The 25,645-nt window shown below is 44.8% G+C and overlaps 1 protein-coding gene across 4 annotated transcripts in view; it reads left to right on the top strand.

Moving 5' to 3' along the window:
• Nucleotides 1–24,647, top strand: part of gkap1 (G kinase anchoring protein 1) — a 100,157-nt gene extending 75,510 nt beyond the window's left edge. For all 4 annotated transcript variants that reach the window (XM_072516668.1, XM_072516666.1, XM_072516667.1 and 1 more), the window contains one exon: nucleotides 23,687–24,647. In XM_072516668.1, the coding sequence (XP_072372769.1) occupies nucleotides 23,687–23,728 (42 nt within the window). In that variant the 3' untranslated portion in view covers nucleotides 23,729–24,647. The remainder of the gene's footprint in view (nucleotides 1–23,686) is intronic.
• Nucleotides 24,648–25,645: the final 998 nt, after the last annotated feature.

The following is a 25,645-nucleotide window of genomic DNA, read 5'->3' as shown; positions in this document are numbered from 1 at the left end:
ATGGTACGTCTGTTCCACCCAGCCCTTTCTTACCCGTAGTCGGCCGTTCCCTCTCAGATGTGTCTCTTGGAGGAAGACTATGATGGCTTTCTTACATTTGGGGGAAGACTTTGGTTCTTTTCACTGGGCCGTTAAATCCCGACGTTCCAGGTGACTATTCTGATGGGTGTTTGTTTCCCCCCACCCCCACCCCCCATGGGACCAGCTGTACTTACCTTGAGGATGTGTGCCTGCAATCTGGGGTTTCCCTTTGTTTAGGGGGGGGCGTAGCTCCTTGGCAAGAAACTTCTTCCATCCACACTCCGAGGATGGGGAGCTCTGTGTGCGGCTTGTTGGTTCCTCTCGTTTGGGTGTGGCTGCCGTCTTTTCGCCTCATAGGTCCGCTGACTCATCCGCTCGCTTCCCCCGGCGTCTGATGTTTTTTGCCTTTTTTTCGGCTTCTGGAACTGCTGTTGTCCAGCATTGCTCCTTTTGCTTCTCTTAGAGAGGATGAGGGGATGCTGTTTTTCCCCGTTCTCATGGGCTATTTTGGATAAAAGAGCCTAATTTCAAATTCTTGGGGGGGGGGGGGGGGGGAAGCCCCCTTTTATGCGCCCGTTCAGCACATACCTGTCACCGGAAGTCATGATATTCATAAATTGAAGGAGTTTTCACCCCTTTAATATGCAGATGTTCTCACTGATATAGAATTGTTCACTTTAATGCATGCAGAGCTGAGAAATGACACATCCGGTGGCAGCCATGGTGTGAGTAGTCGCATACAGGGCAGCTCCTGCTTGAAGACGTTGAAAAGAGCTCTTTTTACCCAAAATCAGGTGCAACTTCAACGGAAAAGTGCAACTGAAGGTCGGAGGAGAAGGGTTATACATAGGTACTGTAGCTATGTGGGGTATTTATGTTCAGTTTGTTATGGGCCAGGGTTTAGAAAACTCCAAAGTATATCATGGAGTTCACCTGACCTACAACTGTTGATTGATTTTGGTTACAATGAGCACAAGGGCCTGCCTTATAGGAAGAGAGGCCTTAAGCTCTTTTAATCAAAATAAAGTTTATTCTATCAATTTAGTTAACATTTTTATAAACACACCAAGCATTTTTATCATCTACCAACATAAATAACCCACACAGCTATAGCCCTCTATGTATAACCCTTAATAAATTCCCCCTTTAACTGTTCCAATTTAATAACAAGATCTCATAAATCAGAAAACCCTTTTAAAAGGTGTGGCCCAGCACAAAGCACTCGAGACCTGGCATGGATGCTCCTGTTTCCTTTCCAAAACCGCAGGTTTGAATTTCTTCCAGAAAACAGTATTTCTTTTCAAGTTATCAAGCAGTTTGGAAACAGCTTTTAACATGCAGACCTGTGCAGAACAAAACCAGTTCAAACTCAAAGCGAAAGCAACTCCAGAGCCACAACCCAGCTCCACCCACACAATGACATCACTGAAGCCATGTGATAAGACAAAAACATATCTTTTTTATTAAAAAATATTTTTATTAAGGTTTTGCAGAATTTTTCATAATAAAACAGTAGTAACAATAATAACAAAACAAACTAGAGTGAACATTAACATAGTGCAAAAAGAGAATATACAATAACAATTAAATAGACATTACCCCGCCCGACTCAGTCCTCCCACACTATCCCAATGAAGCACTCACACCCCTACAGATTGCTGCTGCTGATATTTTAATTTTCCCCGAGAAAGTCAACGAACGGCTTCCACCTCCGAGAGAACCCTAGCGTAGATCCTCTTAAGGCAAACTTTATTTCCTCGAGGCTGAGAAACCCAGCTATGTCGTTAACCCAAGTCTATACGCTCGGGAGCTTCGAGTCCCTCCACATTAATAAAATCCGTCTCCGGGTTACGAGGGAGGCCAAGGCCAAGACGTCGGCCTCTTCCGCCCCCTGAACTCCCGGGTCTTCTGACACTCCTAAGATAGCTATCTCTGGACTTGGCACCACCCGTGTGTTAAGCACCTTGGACATTGCCCTCGCGAACCCTTGCCAAAACTCTCTAAGCTCCGGGCATGCCCAAAACATGTGGACATGGCTTGCAGGGCTGCCCTTGCATCTCATACAACTGTCTTCTACCCCCAAAAACTTGCTCATTCTCACTGCCGTCATGTGTGCCCGGTGGACCACGTTAAATTTGAATTAGACTGAGCCTGGCACATGATGAGGAATTAACCCTGCCCAGGACCTCTGCCCACAGACCCGCTTCCAACTCCTCACCTAGCTCCTCCTCGACTTGCCCTTGAACTCCTCCACGGGGTTCCCTCTGCCTCCTGTAGTTCCTGGTAGATATCCGACACCTTTCCCTCCCCCACCCAGGTGCCGGAGACCACCCTGTCCTGTGTCCTCTGTGGCGGCAGCGTCGGAAAGTCCACTACCTGTTTTTTCAGGAAGGCTTGTACTTTCAGATATTTAAAGGCGTTTCCTGGCGGCAGATTAAATTTGTCCTCTAGCGCCTTCAAATTGGGAAAGCTTCCGTCTATGAACAGATCTCCCATCCTTCTGATGCCTGCCCTCTGCCAGCTCTAGAACCCATCATCCATCCTACCCGGGACAAACCTGTGGTTACATATCGGGGTCCAAACCGACGCTCCCTCCACCTTCTTGTACCTCCTCCACTGTCCCCAGATCTGCAGTGTCGCCACCACCACCGGATTTGTGGAGTAACGGGTCGGCGAGAATGGCAAAGGCGCCATTATCAAAGCTCCCAGACTAGTACCTTTACATGACGTCGCCTCCAGCTGCCCCCCCCCCCCATCGCCCACTTCCTAATCATAGCTATATTGGCCACCCAGTAGTAGTCGCGAAAGTTCGGCAGTGCCAAACTCGTCCCCACCAGATCCTCGAGGTTCTCAGCGCCATAGCTAGCGGTTCTATAGCTAGGGCAAATAGTAACGGAGAGAGTAACAGTAATGGGGAACCAGTCGCCTGCCTTGTTCCCCGGTGAAGCTCAAAGTACCCCGACCTCAACCGGTTTGTACATACACTTGCTACAGGCGCCTGGTACAGCAATTTGACCCAGCCAATAAAGCCCTCACCAAACCCGAACTTCCCCAGCGTTTCTCACAGGTACTCCCACTCCACCCGGTCAAAGGCTTTCTCTGCGTCCAGACAAAAACATATCTTAAAGGGACACTCCCATGACAGCAGAGGTGAAAACTTTTTCGGGATGGCTGTCATCCCCCTCTCCTGCTGCCTGTGGCTGTGTTTTTTCTTTTTGTTTGTTTTTGAGTTTTTGTTTAGGTGGGGAAAGGCGAGGACAATGGGGAGACTTCTTCATCGAACAAACAGGTGAGGGTGGGGGTCAGTAGGAGGAGCCTTTGGGCACGAGTTGCCCCACTGGCAGGTAATGCGGGCGAACAGAAGTGAGGTGGGGGAAAAGGCTGAGAGAGGTGGCCGTAGGGGTTTGGTGGTTGGGGGGGGGGGGGGGGGGGGGGGGGTCAGGTGCGGAGAAAGGGGCCGTTTTGGATGGGACAGGTACAGGGTGAAATTAATGGGGGTAGAGCCGAAAGGGGAGGATGGCGGATGGTAGAGGAGAATGGAGGCATAAGCCCCGGTACGTCTGATGACATGGAACGTATGAGGGCTCAATGGACCGTGAAAAGCTCTCGGGTCTATGCGCACCTAAGGAGTTTAAAAGTGGAGTTGGTCTTTCTGCAGGAGACGCAGCTTCGCATGAAGGACCAGGTTAGGCTAAGAAAGGGATGGGTGGGACAGGTTTTCCACTCGGGGTTTGATTCAAAGTCACAGGGGGGTGCCCATTTTGATGAGCAAGAAAATGGGGTTTGTGAGTGCGAAGGAAGTGAGGGACCTTGGTGGGAGGTTTGTGATGGTATTAGAGAGGATGCCGGTAGTACTGGTGAATGTATATGCACCAAATTGGGATGATGTTGGTTTTATAAGGGGGTTGCTGGCAACGATCCCGGACTTGGCCACGCACCAGTTGATTATACGAGGACGTTTTCATTGTGTCCTAGAGCCGAGAGTAGATAGATCGAGGTCCAAGTCAATGATAGGATACGAATGGCAAAGGAGCTGGGCGGGTTTATGGAAAAGATGGTTATGGTGGACCCATGGAGCTTCAAGAACCCAGGGGAAAGGAAGTATTCCTTTTTCCTCACATATTTATAGGGTGTATTCAAGAATTTACTTTTTTGTGGTGAGCTGGACGGTTTTGGTTGGGGTGGAGGGGGCAGAGTACGCAGGGTAGTAATCTCAGACCATGTGCTCCATTGGTTGGAGATTCGGCTTAGATCGGGACAGGAGCAGAGGCTGGGGTGGAGGCTCGATTCGGGGTTGTTGGCAGATAGAGAGTTTTTGTGGCAAAGTGCAGGCTGTGATTGAAGATTATGTAGAATTGAACCAAAACGGGGAGGTGTCGGCGGCCAAATTTTGGGAAGCATTAAAAGCGGTGGTCCGGAGGAGAGATTATCTCATTCAAGGCACATGCGGATAGGGAAAGAAGGGAGGAATATGAACGGCTAATGAACGAGTTGTTGAGGTAGATGGGGAGTACTCGAGGGCACCCACCACGGAGGGATTAGTGAGGAGCAAAAACTGCAGGGGCAATTCGATAGGTTGACAACTGGGAGGGCGGTAGAACAGCTGCATAGGGCAAGGGGGGTGGAGTACGAATCCAGGGAGAAGGTCAGTCAAATGTTCACTCATCCGCTACGAAGGCAGGCTGCATCCAGGGAAATATTGAAGATACGGACTGGGGCAGAGGATGTGGTGTTGGAACGGGGAAAGATAAACAAGGTGTTTAGGGATTATAAGGAGCTGTACAGGGCAGAACCAGGGGGTGAAGATGGGGACATGGGAAGATTTTTAGCCGAACTGGAGTTTCCACAATTGAAAGAGAAGAGGCAGGCACTAGAAGAGCCCTTGGGGCTTTGGGAGGTATTGGACAGTATAAGGGGTATGAAGTCAGGGAAGGCTCTGGGCCACGATGGTTACCCAGCAGAATTCTATAAGGAATTTGCGACAGACCAAGCACTACATCTCTTGCGGGCGTTTAATGAGGCGCTGGAGAAGGGGGAACTGCCGAAGACGATGACGCTGGCAACAATCACATTGATACTAAAGAAGGGGAAGGACCCTTTGGAATATGGGTCGTATAGGTCCATATCGCTGTTAAATACGGATGTGAAAGTGCTGGCTAAATCGGTGGCTGGAAGGATGTGTCCCGGGGATGGTTACGGAGAACCAGACAGGTTTCGTAAAGGGCAGGCAGCTTTCTAGTAATATAAGGAGGCTGTTGAATATGATCATGACCCCGTCGAGAGCTCAGGTACCGGAGGTAGTGGTGTCCATGGACCCCCGAGAAGGCATTTAACCGAGTGGAGTGGCGGTACCTGTTTGAGGTCCTGGGAAGGTTCAGGGTAGGAGGAAGTTTGTGGCATGGGTGCACCTGTTATACATGGAGCCAAAGGCGAGTGTGCGGACCAACGACATGGGCTCACAAAACTTTGAACTGCACAGGGGAACAAGACAGGTGTCCGCTGTTGTTTGCGCTGGCTATAGAGCCTCTGGCAATGGTTCTTACGGGGTTGTCAGAGTGGCAAGGTTTTACGAGGGGACGAAAGGAGCATCAGTTATCCCTATATACGGATAACCTAATATTGAATGTTTCTGACCCGCTGGAGAGCATGGAGAGGATCATTGACCTGTTGGGGAAGTTTGGGGCGTTCTCGAATAAGCTAAATGTAGAGAAAAGTGAAGTATTCCCGGTGAATGAGATGGGTCGGCGAGCCAACCTAGGGATGTTGCCATACGAAGTGGCCAGAGACAGTCTTAGAGAGCTGGGAATTCAGGTGGCAAGGGAATGGGCGATGCTACATAAATGGAATCTAACAAAGCTGGTGGAGGAGGTTAAGGAGGGTCTGAAGAGGTGGAACACATTGCACCTGACACTGGCAGGGAGAGTCCAAGTGGTGAAGATGAACATTTTGCCGAGGTTCCTATTCCAGACACTTCTGATCTTTGTACCGAAGGCCTTTTTTCGAATACTGGATACGATCATTTCAGACTTTTTATGGGCAGGGAAGATGCCACGGGTTAAGAGGACCCTGTGACAGAGACAGAGGCAGAAGGGAGGGTTGGCGTTGCCGAACCTGCTACAATATTACTGGATGGCAAACGTGCAGAAGATTCAGGCGGTGGTGGGAAGGAGAGGGGGCAGAATGGGTTAGGATGGAGGAAGAATTCTGTAGGAGGTCCAACTTGAGGGCTATGGCGATGGCGGCATTGTCAATGGTGCCAAGAAATTATGCAGAGAGCCCGGTGGTGCAGTCCACAGTAAAGGTCTGTAACCAGCTAAGGAGGCACTTCAGGATAGAAGGGATGTTGGTGCTGGTGCCGGTGTGCGAAAACTACGGGTTCGAGCCATGGGGGATAGATGGTATGTATAGGAAGTGGAGAGTAGTGGGGCTGATTAAGGTAATGGATCTGTACCTGGAAGGGTTTCCAGTATAGAGGAACTGAAGGAGAAGGTAAAGCTCCCGAGAGGAAGTGAGTTTAGGTACTTGCAGGTAAGGGACTTGCACGGAAGGTTTGGATAGAGTTTCCCAGGTTGCTGGGTACACTATTGGTGCGACTGCTGCTTCCGGATGTGGAAGGGGAGGGTAGGATCAGGGACATATATGGTTGGCTGAGAGAGCAAGGTAGTGAGCAGGTGCTGAAGATTAAGGAGAAGTGGGAGGAGGAGTTGAGAGGGGAGATAAACGGGTGTATGGGATGAGGCACTACGAAGGGTAAATGTGACATCCTCGAGCGCAAGGATGAGCCTGATATAGTTCCAAGGTCGTACACAGGGTACATATGACTCGGGTAAGAATGAGCAGTTTCTTGCAGGGAATGGCAGACTAATGTGACAAGTGTGGGCGGGGGACCAGTGCATCACGCATATATGTTCTGGGGCTGCGAAAAGTTGGAGAGATTCCGGGCAGGAGTGTTCTCAGCGCTAACAAGGACAGTGGGGAAGGAGATTGAGCCGGAACCATTTTGTGGCACTATTTGGGATATCGGAGAAGCTGGAGCTGATGATGGGGAAGAAGGCCGATGTTGTGGCCTTCGCCTCTCTGATTGCCCGGTGAAGAATTCTTTTGTAGATGCCGGTCAGCAGCGCTGCCAGGGGTGGTGGCCTGGCTGGGGGACTAGTATGACTTTCTTCGGCTGGAAAAGGTCAAATTAAGGGTTCAGTGGAGGGCTTTTGAGGCAAAGTGGGGGGTGTTTGTGGCCGTGTTTGAGGAGTTGTTCATCGCGGGGTCGGGGGGGGGGGCGTAAAAAAGGGAAGAATTTGTACAAGCTGTATATTTGTGTGTTGGGGAGTTTGCTCCCCAAATTCTTTGTTTTGTTACCTTTTATATAAGTGTGGAATAAAATACATTTTTAAAAAAATGCATAGTTGAGAAATATCCATTTATCTGTCCAGCCAATCTTATTTTCGCAAACTTATTTGTTAGAGGGAAAGACTCAGTGGCTGAGTGTTTGAAGAATAGAGTTTGCAACTTTGGATTATAAACTCCAGTCACAACCTATGTTGAAGGTTTAAAGTGTTACCTGATGAGACTTTGGGGCCCTTTACATGTTATTCAGCAGGTTTTCCTATACTCAGTTTTCTAAGTGCTTGGATAATTCTGATGACTGACTTAAGCTCTTGAGATGTTTGTTAGAACATAATGGCGTTGTGGTGCATGTTATGCAATATTATCATTGATTATCATCAGTATGGGAGAAACTCATAGAAATGAGCCAGTCTTTCTTCCAAATAGCGCTTGTTTCAAATCCGAGTTTATAAATTTACAAGATGTCACGTTCAATCATGAGCGAAACAAATTACTGAAAGGAAATGATATTAAACTTATTAATCTGTGTCTCTTCCCCACCATGTACATCTGCAGTCGATGACTAAGACCTGCTGCATAAAACAGCTGAAATACAAAGCAAATTGTAGTGTTATGGGTGAGGCGTTTTCAGAACCCCAAAATGTATCATGGAGTTCAACCAACCTCTCCCTTTAGTGTATTTGTTGCTTTTCCTAGCACACAGCTTGTTCCCTAGGTGTGGGATTACAATTATGGACACGTGGGGTTTTAAACACAAAACAATGTTCATTCCATGAACTCAACATCTTAAATAAACATTGGATCTCTTAACACCCCTTACTTCAAAGATAACTCAGAAAATATTGCAACAGAAAATAATTCCTCAAAATGTTCCTTCAAACTTCCAAGAGACTTAGCACCTTTAAACAGAATCACATCAGGTTAAAGGCTTTACTATTATGAGTTTACATCACCCAAATGATCCAGAGGTAGTCTTTCATGGCAGACATCACAGCTCACTGCAAACACAGACACTCCCAAGCTCTTTTCAAACTGAAACTGCAGCTGTCTGGAAACAGAGACACAGACAAGCTGCTTTTTCAAACTGAAACTTCCAAAATGACTGACCTGAGCTCAGCCCCACCCACTCTCTGACATCACTGTTTTCTTAAAGGTACATTGCTTAAACATCCATGTCTTAAAGGTACTCTCACATGACACCTCCCTCCAAGAAAAATAAAATAAACCATCAACTTCAAGGTGGTTTCATTTTTCACTTTTGCACCATCCACTAAGAAATGTACACAGTAAATATACCTTTTCGTTTTTAAAAAAAAAACACATGCAAACAGGTATAATAATATAGTTCATTTTTCTTTGTTCTTCCTCGAACCAAAAACCTTTTCAGTTGATCACATTTGTGACAAAGCACGGCTATTACATTTTTCCGTCCTGCCACATGTACTATTTTTAATTGAAATGGCTGTAACAATAAACTCCAGCGAAACAGCCTTGCATTGTTATTCTGGAATCGCTCCAAAAACGTCAAAGGATTATGATCAGTATATATAATGGTGTCAGATGGATTGCTGGTCACATAAATGTGAAAATGTTGCAAAGCCAGCACCAAACTCAAAGTCTCCTTCACAATCGTCGAATACTTTTTCTGGTGAGAATTCAATTTCTTTGAAAAATAACCAATAGGCCGCTCTAGCCCTTCGTCTTCGTCTTGTAGAAGCACCGCACCTACACCCACATCACTCGCATCAACCGCCACTTTGAAGAGTTTGGTATAATTTGGGATGACTAACACAGGAGCAGTGGTTAACACATCCTTCAGGTCGGGGCAGCACGGTAGCATTGTGGATAGCACAATTGCTTCACAGCTCCAGGGTCCCAGGTTCGATTCCGGCTTGGGTCACTGTCTGTGCGGAGTCTGCACATCCTCCCCGTGTGTGCATGGGTTTCCTCCGGGTGCTCCGGTTTCCTCCCACAGTCCAAAAGATGTGCAGGTTAGGTGGATTGGCTCTGATAAATTGCCTTAGTGTCCAAAATTGCCCTTAGTGTTGGGTGGGGTTACTGGGTTATGGGGATAGGGTGGAGGTGTTGACCTTGGGTAGGGTGCTCTTTCCAAGAGCCGGTGCAGACTCGAAGGGCCGAATAGCCCCCTCCTGCACTGTAAATTCTATGATAATCTATGAAATGCCTGTTGACACTCTGCTGTCCACTGGAATTTGTTACGCTTCTTGAGCAAGTCCGTCAGTGGAGCGACCACACTGCTAAAATTTGGTACAAATTTCCGGTAAAATCCACTTATACCAAAAAATCGCATTATTTCCCGTCGTGTCGAGGGTATCGGAAACTCCCCAATAACTTTCGTTTTCACATCCCGTGGGACCAGTCGACCTGTCCGATTGTATGGCCAAGGAAAGTGACTTGGGCTTTTCCAAATTCACTTTTGGCTAAGTTTATCACCAAACCCACCTCCTGAAGTCGATCGAATAACTCCCTCAGATGTTTTAAATGTTCTTTCAATGTCTGGCTGAAAACTACCAGATCGTCGATGTATACCGCACAATTGGGTAATCCTGAAACGACTGTATTAGTTAACCGTTGAAATGTTGCTGGGGCGTTTTTCATGCCAAATGGCATAACTTTGAACTGGTATATACCATCTGGAGTCACAAAAGCTGAAATCTCCTTCGCCCTTTCAGATAAAGGTACTTGCCAGTAACCTTTCAGTAAATCCAATTTGGAAATAAAAACGGATTGTCCCACTTTCTCAATGCAATCCTCCAAACGTGGGATAGGATAAGAGTCCGTTCTTGTAACTGCATTCATCTTTCGATAGTCCACACACAACCGTTGGTTTAGGTACCATCACGATGGGTGAGCTCCATTGGCTGCAACCCACTTCAATTATGCCATTCTTCAGCATACTCTCAATCTCTCTGTTAACCTGTGCCAATTTTAAAAGATGAAGTCTATATGGATGTTGTTTGATAGGAACAGCATTTCCCATATCTACATCAGATATAGCCATTTTAGTACTTCCCAATTTAACTCTACAAACTTGCCCATGTGATATCAATAACTCTTTCAGGTCAGTTTGTTTTTCTTCTGCAAGGTAACTTAATTCATCCCAATTTTTAAGAACATCCTCATTTTCCAGTTTAATTTGAGGTATGTCAAATTCACAGTCATCTGGATTTGATTCGTCACTTTGAGCTAGAATCATTAAAACCTCCTTTTTCTCTCCTTCCCTCTCAAAGTACCTTTTAAGCATATTCACATGACACACTCCTTCTATCTGGTGTTTTTACCACATAATTCACCTCAAATTACCTTTCAATCTGATACGGTCCACAAAACCTAGCTTTTAAAGGCTCCCCTACCACTGGTAACAACACTAAAACTTTATCCCCACTGGCAAAACTACGAACTTTGGATTTCTTCTCCACTACCCGTTTCATCACATTTTGTGCAACTTTCAAATGTTGTCTAGCCAATTCACCTGCTCTATTTAATCGTTCCCTAAAATTTGACACGTAACCCAATAGTGTAATTTCCGATTTCTCACCCACCAATTTTTCCTCAATCAATTTAAGTGGTCCTCTTACCTCATGGCCAAAAATTAGTTCAAAAGGACTAATTTTGGTGGACTCATTCGGTGCATCCCTAATTGCAAACAATATGAATGGGATTCCTTTATCCCAATCCTCTGGATAATCTTGACAATACGCCCTCAACATTGTCTTTAATGTCTGATGCCACCTTTCTAACGCTCCCTGCGATTCTGGATGGTACGCAGTTGATTTAAATTATTTTATTCCTAAGCTATCCATAACTTCTTTGAATAACTTTGAAGTAAAATTTGTTCCTTGATCCGATTGAATTGCTGTGGGTAGTGCATATCCAGTAAAGAATTTAAGTAACTCCTCCACAATCCTTTTAGCTGTAATATTACGTACTGGAATGGCCTCTGGAAACCTAGTAGACACACCCATTACAGTAAAAAGATATTGTTTCCCACTTTTTGTTTTAGGAAGCGGTCCTACACAATCGATTAGGACCCTTGTAAAAGGTTTCTGGAATGGGTATTAAGGGCGCTGGTTTCATCACTGCTTGAGGTTTCCCTATCACTTGACATGTGTGACATGATTGACAAATTGTAACTACATCTTTATGTAGTCCAGGCCACTAAAAATGTTTCTGGATTTTGGCTTGAGTTTTCCTTATACCCAAATTATCTCCCATTGGTGCCTCGTGCAACTCGCAACACCTCTTTTCTATACCCTACCGGCAATACTACTTGATGAACTTCTGCCCACTTTTCATCCGCCTGCATATGTACAGGTCTCTATTTTCTCATCAAGACATCATTTTTACGGTAATAACACTCTGGTATACTCTCCGATTCCTCTTCCGTATATGCTTTCTGATATATCCGTTTTATTTCTACTTCTTCCTGTTGTAACTCCGCCAATTTTCCTGAACTAAAAATATCCGCCTCATCCTCCACCTGTTCTTGTTCTTTATCCACCTGTTCAACCATCTGATCAAAAATCGGTTCTGATAATTGCACTTCAACTTCAACTTCATCTTCACTATTTGATTTCTCCTCTTGTCTTAACCTGTGACTTTGCGACCTTGTTAGTACACAATCCGGAAAAATCCCAGGATATTCGTCCTTCAACCCTTCAGTTGTCTGATTTTCCACTGGCTTATCAACCACAATAGGCATCACTCCCACCTGCGATCCAGTGAGATCATTACCCAAGATAAACTGTATTCCTGACAAGATAGTTTATCTATTACTCCTACTAACACTTCACTCTTCACTGGACTTTCCAACCTTACCTTATATAATGGAACGCTACTCCACTCACCCTGAATTCCACATATCACCACCTTTTCTGGCAACATTCTTCCCAAGCTACATAATTCCTCACCTCTTCCCATTAAAGATTGACTAGCCCCTGTATCTCTTAAAATTGTGACTTCTTTACCTGCTCCTCCTGATATACATGAGTAAACTTTACCCACACAAGTAAATTCTTTAAATACATCTGGCACCTTCTTAACAATTACTTATTGAACAGGCTGCACAATCATTTGCACCTCCTGCGCTTCCTTTGGGCTTTCCTTTACCACTCTTAACAAACCCCACTGTCTTATCCTGTTTTACCACATCAGCCTTCCCAGTGCTTTTCTTTAACCACCAACACTGTGACTTTACATGGCCTAGTTTATTACAGTGAAAACATCTGAAACTTTTCATTTTTTTTTCCACCCTCCTGGATTTCTTTTTTAATCTGAGGTACACTCTCTTTATTGTCTCCCATCAGATCACCTTTACCTTTACCACTTGAGTATTTCTCATGTCCCCAGTTTCATGGAACGTAGAACATTACAGCGCAGTACAGGCCCTTTGGCCCTCGATGTTGCGCCGACCTGTGAAACCACTCTAAAGCCCATCTACACTATTCCCTTATCGTCCATATGTCTATCTAATGACCATTTGAATGCCCTTAGTGTTGGCGAGTCCACTACTGTTGCAGGCAGGGCATTCCACGCCCTTACTACTGTCCGAGTAAAGAACCTACCTCTGACATCTGTCTTATGTCTATCTCCCCTCAATTTAAAGCTATGTCCCCTCGTGCTAGACATCACCACTTGAGGAAAAAGGCTCTCACTGTCCACCCTATCCAATCCTCTGATCATCTTGTATGCCTCAATTAAGTCACCTTTACCTTCTCTCTAACGAAGACAGCCTCAAGTCCCTCAGCCTTTCCTCATAAGATCTTCCCTCCATACCAGGCAACATTCTGGTAAATCTCCTCTGCACCCTTTCCAATGCTTCCACATCCTTCCTATAATGCGGCGACCAGAATTGCACGCAATACTCCAAATGCTGGCGCACCAGAGTTTTGTACAGCTGCAACATGACCTCATGGCTCCGAAACTCAATCCCTCTACCAATAAAAGCTAACACACCATACACCTTCTTAACCCTCTCAACCTGGGTGGCAACTTTCAGGGATTTATGTACAAGGACACCGAGATCTCTCTGTTCATCCACAATGCCAAGAAAGTTGCCATTAGTCCAGTACACTGTCTTCCTGTTATTCCTTCCAAAATGAATCACCTCACACATTTCTGCATTAAACTCCATTTGCCACCTCTCAGCCCAGCGCTGCAGCTTATCTATGTCCCTCTGTAACTTGTAACATCCTTCCGCACTGTCCACAACTCCACCGACTTTAGTATCATCTGCAAATTTACTCACCCATCCTTCTACGCCCTCCTCCAGGTCATTTATAAAAATGACAAACAGCAGTGGCCCCAAAACAGATCCTTGTGGTACACCACTAGTAACTGGACTCCAGTCAGAACATTTCCCATCAACCGCCACCCTTTGTCTTCTTCCAGCTAGCCAATTTCTGATCCAAACCGCTAAATCACCCTGAATCCCATGCCTCCCTATTTTCTGCAGTAGCCTACCGTGGGGAACCTTATCAAACGCTTTACTGAAATCCATATACACTACATCAACTGCTTTACCCTCATCCGCCTGTTTGGTCACCTTCTCAAAGAACTCAATAAGGTTTGTGAGGCACGACCTACCCTTCACAAAACCATGTTGACTATCTCTAATCAAATTATTCCTTTCCAGATGATTAAACATCCTATCTCTTATAAACCTTTCCAAGATTTTGCCCACAACAGAAGGAAGGCTCACTGGTCTATAGTTACCGGGGTTGTCTCTACTCCCCTTCTTGAACAAGGGGACAACATTTGCTATCCTCCAATCTTCTGGCACTATTCCTGTAGACAAAGGTGACTTAAAGATCAAAGGCTCAGCAATCTCCTCCCTAGCTTCCCAGAGAATCTTAGGATAAATCCCATCCGGCCCAGGGGACTTATCTATTTTCACACTTTCCAGAATTGCTAACACCTCTTCCTTATGAACCTCAAGCCTTTCTAGTCTATTAGCCAGAATCTCAGTATTCTCCTCAACAACATTGTCTTTTTCCTGTGTGAATACTGACGAAAAATATTCATTGAGCACCTCTCCTATCTCCTCGGACTCCACGCACAACTTCCCACTACTGTCCTTGACTGGCCCTACTCTTACCCTAGTCATTTGTTTATTCCTGACATATCTATAGAAAGCTTTAGGGTTATCCTTGATCCTACCTGCCAAAGACTTCTCATGTCCCCTCCTGGCTCTTCGTAGCTCTATCTTTAGGTCCTTCCGAGCTAACTTGTCACTCTCGAGCGCTCTAACTGAACCTTCATGTCTCATCTTTACATAAGCCTCCTTCTTCCTCTTGACAAGTGTTTCGACTGCTTTAGTAAACCACGGTTCCCTTGCTCGACCACTTCCTCCCTGCCTGACAGGTACATACTTATGAAGGACACGCAATAGCTGTTCCTTGAACAAGCTCCATATTTACATTGTGCCCATCCCCTGCAGTTTTCCTCTCCATCCTCGGCAGCCACAGGTGAGGTGCCTGAAGATTGGAGAGTGGCGAATGTTGTGCCCTTGTTTAAGAAGGGCAGCAGGGAAAAGCCTGGGAACTACAGACTGGTGAGCCTAACGTCTGTAGTAGGTAAGTTGCTAGAAGGTATTCTGAGAGACAGGATCTACAAGCATTTCGAGAGGCAAGGACTGATTCGGGGCAGTCAGCATGGCTTTGTGCGTGGAAAATCATGTCTCACAAATTTGATTGAGTTTTTTGAGGGGGTGACCAAGAAGGTAGATGAGGGCAGTGCAGTAGACGTTGTCTACATGGACTTTAGCAAAGCCTTTGACAAGGTACCGCATGGTAGGTTGTTGCAGAAGGTTAAAGCTCACGGAATCCAGGGTGAGGTTGCCAATTGGATTCAAAATTGGCTGGACGACAGAAGACATAGGGTGGTTGCAGAGGGTTGTTTTTCAAACTGGAGGCCTGTGACCAGTGGTGTGCCTCAGGGATCGGTGCTGGGTCCACTGTTATTTGTGATTTATATTAATGATTTGGATGAGAATTTAGGAGGCATGGTTCGTAAGTTTGCAGATGACACCAAGATTGGTGGCACAGTGGATAGTGAAGAAGGTTATCTAGGATTGCAACGGGATCTTGATCAATTAGGCCAGTGGGCCGACGAATGGCAGATGGAGTTTAATTTAGATAAATGTGAGGTGATGCATTTTGGCAGATCGAATCAGGCCAGGACCTACTCCGTTAATGGTATAGCGTTGGGGAGAGTTATAGAACAAAGAGATCTGGGAGTACAGGTTCATAGCTCCTTGAAGGTGGAGTCGCAGGTGAACAGGGTGGTGAAGAAGGCATTCGGCATGCTTGGTTTCATTGGTCAGAACATTGAATACAGGAGTTGGGACGTCTTGTTGAAGTTGTACAAGACATTGGTACGGCCACACTTGGAATACTGTGTGCAGTTCTGGTCACCCTATTATAGAAAGGATATTATTAAACTAGAAAGAGTGCAGAAAAGATTTACTAGGATGTTGCCGGGACTTGATGGTTTGAGTTATAAGGAGAGGCTGGATAGACTGGGACTTTTTTCCCTGGAGCATAGGAGGCTTAGGGGTGATCTTATAGAGGTCTATAAAATAATGAGGGGCATAGATAAGGTAGATAGTCAACACCTTTTCCCAAAGGTAGGGGAGTCTAAAACTAGAGGGCATAGGTTTAAGGTGAGAGGGGAGAGATTCAGAAGGGCCCAGAGGGGCAATTTCTTCACTCGGAGGGTAGTGAGTGTCTGGAATGTGCTGCCAGAGGTAGTAGTCGAGGTGGGTACAATTGTGTCTTTTAAAAAGCATTTAGATAGTTAGATGGGTAAGATGGGTATAGAGGGTTATGGGCCAAGTGCGGGCAACTGGGACTAGCTTAATGGTAAAAACTGGGCGGCATGGACTGGTTGGGCCGAAGGCCTGTTTCCATGCTGTAAACTTCTATGATTCTATCCGATGCATCCTAAGTCTTGCCTCATCGCATCATAATTGCCTTTCCCCCAGATATAACTCTTGCCCTGTGGTATATACCTATCCCTTTCCATCACTAAAGTAAACTTAATCGAATTGTGGTCACTATCACCAAAGTGCTCACCTACCTCCAAATCTAACACCTGTCCTGGTGAGTACCAAATCCAATATGGCCTCGCCTCTCGTTGGCCTATCTACATACTGTGTCAGGAAACCCTCCTGCACACATTGGACAAAAACGGACCCATCTAAAGTACTCGAACTATAGCGTTTCCAGTCAATATTTGGAAAGTTAAAGTCCCCCATAACAACTGCCTTGTTGCTTTCGCTCCTATCCAGAATCATCTTTGCAATCCTTTCCTCTACATCTCTGGAACTTTTCGGAGGACTATAGAAACCCTTTAACAGGGTGACCTCTTCTTTCCTGTTTCTCACCTCACCCCATACTACCTCAGTAGACGAGTCCTCATCAAACGTCCTTTCTGCAACCGTAATACTGTCCTTGTCTAACAATCCCACCCCTCCCCCTCTTTTACCACCTTCCTGGAGCTTACTGAAATATCTAAACCCCAGACACCTAAAACAACCATTCCTGTCCCTGCTCTATCCATGTCTCCGAAATGGCCACAACATTGAAGTCCCAGGTACCAACCCATGCCGCAACTTCACCCACCTTATTCCGGATGCTCCTGGCATTGAAGAAGACCCACTTTAAACCACCTTCCTGACTGCCGGTACACTCCTGCAACTTTGAAACCTTACTCATGACCTCACTACTCTCAACCTCCTGTATACTGGAGCTACAATTCAGGTTCCCAAGCCCCTGCTGAACTAGTTTAAACCCTCCTGAAGAGCATTAACAAATTTCCTCCCCCCCAGGATATTGGTACCCCTCTGGTCCAGGTGTAGACCATCCCGTTTGTAGAGGTCCCACCGACCCCAGAATGAGCCCCAATTATCCAGAAATCTGAAACCCTCCCTCCTGCACCAACCCTGTAGCCACGTGTTCAAATCCTCTCTCTCCCTATTCCTCGTCTCGCTATCAAGTGGTACGGGTAACAACCCAGAGATAATAACTCCGTTTGTCCTATATCTAAGTTTCCACCCTAGCTCACTGAATTCCTGCCTTACATCTGTATCCCTTTTCCTACCTATGTCGTTGGTACCTATGTGAACCACGACTTGGGGCTGCGCCACCTCCCCCTTAAGGATCCCGAAAACACGATCCGAGACATCACGCACCTTGGGACCTGGGAGGCAACACACCAACCGCGAGTCTCTCTCGTTCCCACAGAATGTCCTATCTATCCCCCTAACTATGGAGTCTCCAATGACTGATGCTCTACTCGTCTCGCCCTTTCCCCTCTGAGCAACAGGTACAGACTCTGTGCCAGAGACCTGTACCCCATGGCTTACCCCTGGTAAGTCGGCCCCCCAACAGTATCCAAAGCGGTATACTTGTTACTAAGGGAAACGACCACAGGGGATCCCTGTATTGACTGCTTCCTCCCAACCCCTTTATTCTTCGGAGTAACTACTTCCCTGAAGCTTCTATCTTATGACCACCTCTGCCTCCCGAATGATCCGAAGTTCTTCCAGTTCCCTAACGCGGTTTCTGAGGAGCTGGAGATGGGTGCACTTCCCACAGATAAAATCAGCAGGGACACTGACGGCGTCCCTCACCTCAAACATTCTGCAGGAGGAACATTGCACTACCTTCCCTGCCATCCCCTCTAGATTAAAAAAGAAAAAAAGAGTTTACCTGTTATTCACTCCCCTTCTCAGCAAGCACTCACTTAGCAACCTCTGCGCCCCACACGATAACACCTGAGGGAAAATAAAAGAAAAACAATTTTTTTTTTTAATTCAAAAAAATATACTTTATTCATAAAATTTATCATAAGCATTACAGGACATTTCGAATTGTCTTGACTGTACATTTCCGTCAGAGTTACACATTGCCTTGACTTCCATTCAATTTTGATAATATTATACACATATCACTCTTTACGTTTCAATTCCTCCTTAAATATTTACATTGTCATGTTTATTTTTATACATTGGAGTGTTGGTGGCCCAGACCGAGGGGGGTTTACTCGCCCCTCGGTGTACATTTGCTGGAAAGACCTTACACAGTGGTCTTTCCCCATTGCGCCTTGGCGGCCGCTGCCCCAAGCTTGAGTGCGTCCCTCAGCACGACGTAGTCCTGGACCTTGGAATGTGCCAGTCTGCAACACTCTGTCGAGGACAATTCTTTACACTGGAAGATCAGCAAGTTTCGGGCAGACCAAAGAGCGTCTTTCACCGAGTTGATGACCTTCCAGCAGCAGTTGATATTTGTCTCGGTGTGTGTCCCTGGAAACAGTCCGTGGAGCACAGAGTCCTGTGTCACAGAGCTGCTCGGAATAAACCTTGACAAATACCACTGCATCTTTCTCCAGACCTTCTTTGCAAAGGCACATTCCACAAGGAGGTGTGTGACCGTCTCATTTCCCCCACAGCCACTCCGAGGGCAGCGTGCATTGGCGCAAAGCCTTTGGGTGTGAAAATAAAAGAGAAACTACTTACCAGTCACCAGCCAATCCCTTACCTGCAGGCTGTGACGTCACGGTTCAACTTCACTTGACAACAGCTCCTCCACAAACCACCTTGAAGTTAGGGTGAGCACAACGGGCGTATGCAAATATCCCCCGCAACAGCCAATCAGCAGCTCCTCTCTACTGCCCTCTGCTGGATTTGTCTCTCACCAGCTGAAACTGATGTCGGAAACCAATCTTTGCTTTATGAACTAATTCATAACCATCTGCCATTTCTGCTGCTAATCTCGCTGTTTTAACCCTCTTGTTCCACATGAGTTCTCACTCCATCAGGAATTGAATTTTTAATTCCTCCAAAAGTATAATTTCTCTGAGAGCTTCATATGTTTGGTCTATTTTCAAAGCCCTTATCCACCTATCAAAGTTACTCTGAGCCTTTCAAATTCCATGTATGTTTGACCAAATTCTTTCCTTAAATTTCTAAACCTTTGTCTGTAAGCTTCAGGCACTAGCTCATGTGCACTTAAGATGGATTTCTTCACCTCCTCGTACGTTCCAGATACCTCCTCCGGTAGTGATGCAAACACTTCACTAGCTCTACCTACCAGCTTTGTTTGAATCAGTAACACCCACATGTCCTGTGGCCATTTCATTTGTTTAGCGACCTTCTCAAATGACATGAAAAAGGCTTCCACTTCCTTCTCGTCAAACCTTGGCAATGCTTGGACATATTTAAATAGATTCTCACCAAGCTTTCGACTATGACTCTCTTTCTCACTATCCTCATCACTCATCCAACTGTACGTTTCCCTTTACGTCTGCCAATTTTAACTGATTGTCATGTTTCATGGCCATTTTCTGAAGTTCAAACTCCCTCTCTCTATCTTTTTCCCTGATCTGTATCTCTTTCTTTTTCTTTTTGTTCTGCTAGGGCTATTCTTTCTTTTCTCCTTTCTTCTCTCTCCTTTTCTTTTTCCTCTCTCTCTCTTTCTCTTTTTCCTCTCTCTCTCTTTCTCTTTCTTTTTCCTCTCTCTCTCTTTCTCTTTCTTTTTCCTCTCTCTCTCTTTCTTTTTCCTCTCTCTCACTCTTGTATTCAAGCCGCTTTAATTCTTTCTCCTGTTCCATTTGTTTAATTTGCAACTGAATTTTTGCCATTTCCAATGAGTCAAACTCTATCTCCGGCAACTTTAAATGCTTAACCACCGCCCTAATTACCTCATCTTTTCGCATTTTGTCAGGTAAAGGCAAAAAAACCATAATGGGAGTTATGTACAGGCCTCCTAACAGTGGTCAGGACCGGGGGCACAAAATGCACCACGAAATAGAAAGTGCATGTCAGAAAGGCAAGGTCACAGTGATCATGGGGGACTTCAATATGCAGGTGGACTGGGTAAATAATGCTGCCAGTGGACCCAAGGAAAGGGAATTCATTGAATGTTTACAGGAGGGCTTTTTGGAACAGCTTGTGATCGAGCCCACGATAGAACAGGCCATTCTGGACTTAGTGTTATGTAATGAGCCAGACTTGATTAAAGATCTTAAAGTAAGGGAGCACTTAGGAGGCAGTGATCATAATATGGTCGAATTCAATCTCCAATTTGAAAGAAAGAAGGTAGAATCAGATGTAAAGGTGTTACAGTTAAATAAACTGACAAAAATCAACTGGGAGCAGAGCCGAGTGGGAAAGACAGTAGAACCGCAATGGCAGGAGTTTCTGGGAGTAATTGAGGACACAGTACAGAGGTTCATCCCAAAGAAAAGAAAGGTTATCAGAGGGGGGATTAGGCAGCCATGGCCGACAAAGGAAGTTAGGGAATGCATCAAAGCAAAAGAGAAAGCCTATAATGTGGCAAAGAGTAGTGGGAAGTCAGAAGATTGGGAAGGCTACAAAAACAAACAGAGGATAACAAAGAGAGAAATAAGGAAAGAGAGGATCAAATATGAAGGTAGGCTAGCCAGTAACATTAGGAATGATAGTAAAAGTTTCTTTAAATACATTAAAAACAAACGGGAGGCAAAAGTTGACATTGGGCCGCTCCAAAATGACGCTGGTAATTTTGTGATGGGAGACAAGGAAATAGCTGAGGAACTGAATAAGTACTTTGCGTCAGTCTTCACAGTAGAAGACGAGTAATATCCCAACAATTCCAGAGAGTCAGGGGGCAGAGTTGAATATGGAGAGAAACTAAGAGGTCTAAAAATTGATAAATCCCCGGGCCCAGATGGGCTACATCCTAGAGTTCTAAAGGAGATAGCTGAAGAAATAGTGGAGGCGTTAGTTATGATCTTTCAAAAGTCACTGGAGTCAGGGAAAGTCCCAGAGGATTGGAAAATCGCTGTTGTAACCCCCTTGTTCAAGAAGGGAACAAGGAAAAAGATGGAAAATTATAGGCCAATTAGCCTAACCTCGCTTGTTGGCAAGATTCTAGAATCCATTGTTAAGGATGAGATTTCTAAATTCTTGGAAGTGCAGGGTCGGATTAGGACAAGTCAGCATGGATTTAGTAAGGGGAGGTCGTGCCTGACAAACCTGTTAGAGTTCTTTGAAGAGATAACAAATAGGTTAGACCAAGGAGAGCCAATGGATGTTATCTATCTTGACTTCCAAAAGGCCTTTGATAAGGTGCCTTACGGGAGACTGCTGAGTAAAATAAGGGCCCATGGTATTCGAGGCAAGGTACTAACATGGATTGACGATTGGCTGTCAGGCAGAAGGCAGAGAGTTGGGATAAAAGGTTCTTTTTCGGAATGGCAACCGGTGACGAGTGGTGTCCCGCAGGGTTCAGTGTTGGGGCCACAGCTGTTCTCTTTATATATTAACGATCTAGATGATGGGACTGGGGGCATTCTGGCTAAGTTTGCCGATGATACAAAGATAGGTGGAGGGGCAGGTAGTATGGAGGAGGTGGGGAGGCTGCAGAAAGATTTAGACAGTTTAGGAGAGTGGTCCAAGAAATGGCTGATGAAAGTCAACGTGGGCAAGTGCGAGGTCTTGCACTTTGGAAAAAAGAATAGAGGCATGGACTATTTTCTAAACGGTGACAAAATTCATAATGCTGAAGTGCAAAGGGACTTGGGAGTCCTAGTCCAGGATTCTCTAAAGGTAAACTTGCAGGTTGAGTCCGTAATTAAGAAAGCAAATGCAATGTTGTCATTCATCTCAAGAGGCTTGGAATATAAAAGCAGGGATGTACTTCTGAAGCTTTATAAAGCATTAGTTAGGCCCCATTTAGAATACTGTGAGCAATTTTGGGCCCCACACCTCAGGAAGGACATACTGGCACTGGAGCGGGTCCAGCGGAGATTCACACGGATGATCCCAGGAATGGTAGGCCTAACATACGATGAACGTCTGAGGATCCTGGGATTATATTCATAGGAGTTTAGGAGGTTGAGGGGAGATCTAATAGAAACTTACAAGATAATGAATGGCTTAGATAGGGTGGATGTAGGGAAGTTGTTTCCATTAGCAGGGGAGACTAGGACCCGGGGGCACAGCCTTAGAATAAAAGGGAGTCACTTTAGAACAGAGATGAGGAGAAATCTCTTCAGCCAGAGAGTGCTGGGTCTGTGGAATTCATTGCCACAGAGGGCGGTGGAGGCCGGGACGTTGAGTGTCTTTAAGACAGAAGTTGATAAATTCTTGATTTCTCAAGGAATTAAGGGCTATGGAGAGAGAGTGGGTAAATGGAGTTGAAATCAGCCATGATTGAATGGTGGAGTGGACTCGATGGGCCGAATGGCCTTCCACTCCTATATCTTATGGTCTTATGTTAACTACAATGTTCTTGCCAAATCTAACAGTCTGTGTTTCGTTTCTGTCCGTAAAGTACTACGTGTAACATTCTCCACCCCCAAAATCTTCTGAGCCTCTGAAAGAGCCATTGTTCACAACACTCTCCCCACTTAAACTAAAATACCACACCGGAAAAGCAACAATCCTTCACTGTCTTTAAGTTCACAAAAGTCAATCCAATAGATAGACTTTTATCCCCCTCGAGCCCCCAATTGTTAAGGGCGAGGCATTTTGAGAACCCCAAAATGTATCATGGAGTTCAACCAACCTCTCCCTCTGTATTTACAAATCCCTCTGTATTTGTTGCTTTTCCTAGCACACGGCTTGTTCCCTAGGGCTGGGATTACAATTATGGACATGTGGGTTTTTAAACACAAAACATTGTTTATTCCATGAACTCAACATCTTAAATAAACATTGGATCTCTTAACACCCCTTACTTCAAAGATAATTCAGAAAATATTGCAACAGTAAATAATTCCTCAAAATGTTCCTTCAAACTTCCAAGAGACTTAACACCTTTAAACAGAATCACATCAGGTTAAAGGCTTTACTATTATGTGTTTAAATCACCCAAATGATCCAGAGATAGTCTTTCATGGCAGACATCACAGCTCACTGCAAACACAGACACTCCCAAGCACTTTTCAAACTGAAACTGCAGCTCTCTGGAAACACACGGACACACACAAGCTGCTTTTTTAAACTGAAACGTCCAAAATGGCTGAACTGAGCTCAGCCCCACCCACTCTCTGACATCACTGTTTTCTTAAAGGTACATTGCTTAAACATCCATGTCTTAAAGGTACTCTCACACAGTTTTTGCTGATGAGTTCAAAACCTGTTTTAACCGCTAGATTATATAGAGAGAATCTCACTGCTGCTTTGTAAAGTAGACATTTCACATTAGAATTTGTTCTAAACTGTTGAGCAGTGCAATAGGACAGGTTAATTTTTCAAATGCCCCATTGGAAACATTGATGAAATTTACTTTTTTTTCTCTTTTTGAATCTGCAGGGAGGCAAAAAAGGGAAGAAAATGTCAGAATCCGATCACTGAAGATCGCAGTATTTACATACTGTGAAGCCCAAGGCAAAAAACACCCACAACAAAAAACCTTCCTTCAGGGTGCCATCATAAAAGTTTCTAGCTCTTTCATAACCTTTGTATTTTACAATTGATTTATTTTGCCGTTGTTAAAAACTTTGTGAAAGCTCCTCACACCAAGGGGGGGGGGGAAATTACTTTGTTAAACTTTCTTTTGATGGAACTGTTATGGTACCGATAGCTGAATGGTGCTTAACTGCTGCTTTAGTGCTACTGAGGTTTAAAGTAATGTCGAAAGAATTTTCTTGTTTTTCAAAAGTTAATTTTGTTTTGTGATTAATGACTTGTCCTTTAGTCAGGGTTGCCTGCCTATTAATAAGTGAGAAAATTGTTCACACCATCTAATATCAACTGTCTGTGACTGTTGAGTGTCCAATTTGACAAAGTAAATTGCAAAATGGTGTGAGGTTACAATGTGTGGTGCAGGACTTTTTGTAACCTCACTGGAGCCAATTTAGACGAGAACGAGGAAGGTTGTGAGCGTGGGTGAGGTGAAAGGGAGATCAATAATTTCTAGCAAAATTAGTTTGTGTGGTTTCAATTGAGTTTCCATTCACTACTCCACAGGTGTTAAAGGAATGGAAAACTATAGGTCATCCAGTCAAGGGGGAGATTGAGCAATATTTTAGAATAATGTAGGATGGATTCAACCTCGTGGTCCTTGCTATATTTGATCTTGGTGTTCAATGGAAAAATATTCAGTTTCCCAGCAATCCCTACCTTGCTTATGAGCATGTACAAAATAAAAGGGCATTTGTAAGTAACCCAGGCTTTGGTTTTGAAATAAAAAATAGTTCCCATTTTGGTGATCAGTATTGAAGCATGTTAAAATGCCAAACTTTTAATACCAATAAATTACAATAAAGTTTAATTCACCCAATCGTGGCATATTTTATGCTCGTGTGTATGAATGTGGTGTTTGTGCATATATTAGGAATGGGCAAATAAAAGCTGACCTTGCCAGCGATGCCCATATCCTGTGGAAGAATTTTTTAAAACACACCCACTGTTGTGACCATGTTTTTTTTTAGAAAATATTTTATTGAGGCATTTATAGTGACCATTTTCAATAAGCTGACATCAATACTGAGTCTTGATCAGATAGAGTTTTCCAGCCCTGTGGTTGTCTTTTCATATAGGTAGGTTAACACTTAATCAATTTAATCATTCGTGCTGAGACAACGCAACAATTTATTTCACCTGCTCACAATCGTAGGCAATCTTATTCTTCTCTGGAGTAGGTTGAAGCCTGATCTCAACATGTTGAATGTTTAATATCTAAAATACAGGGCAGCACGGTGGCGCAGTGGGTTAGTAGCCCTGCTGCCTCACGGCACCGAGGTCCCAGGTTCAATCCCGGCTCTGAGTCACTGTCCGTGTGGAGTTTGCACATTCTCCCTGTGTTTGCCTGGGTTTCGCCCCCACAACCCAAAAGATGCGCAGGGTAGGTGGATTGGCCACTCTAAATTGCCCCTTAATTGGAAAAAATCAATTGGGTACTCTGAATTTATTTAAAAAAATAATAATATCTAAAATACTTCATCAAGTTTATCATTGGAACTATATCTCATAGATCGCATGCTGGTGTCACATATGAAAATGTTGATAATTAATAGATAAGTGGTTTGAAGCAGATGTTTCTCTCTCAGGTGCCATTGATGTAGGCTCACTCAACCTATTCATGTTAAACTACCAACCCATAGCTGATATTGTAATGTTTTCCTTCTCAAACACTGTCTCCTTCTCTTTCAGATCTGCCATTATCAACCCCTTAAACGATCCATGCTTGACCCTTGCAAACTGCCATCCCAGCTCCACACTCCTTTTCCAGCTCCACATTCCCTTTCCTCTTGAGTCCAATGAGATGTT

The sequence above is a fragment of the Scyliorhinus torazame genome, chromosome 9 (assembly GCF_047496885.1).
Source record: "Scyliorhinus torazame isolate Kashiwa2021f chromosome 9, sScyTor2.1, whole genome shotgun sequence".
NCBI lineage: Eukaryota > Metazoa > Chordata > Chondrichthyes > Carcharhiniformes > Scyliorhinidae > Scyliorhinus > Scyliorhinus torazame.
This window is presented reverse-complemented; position numbering and strand designations above follow the sequence as displayed.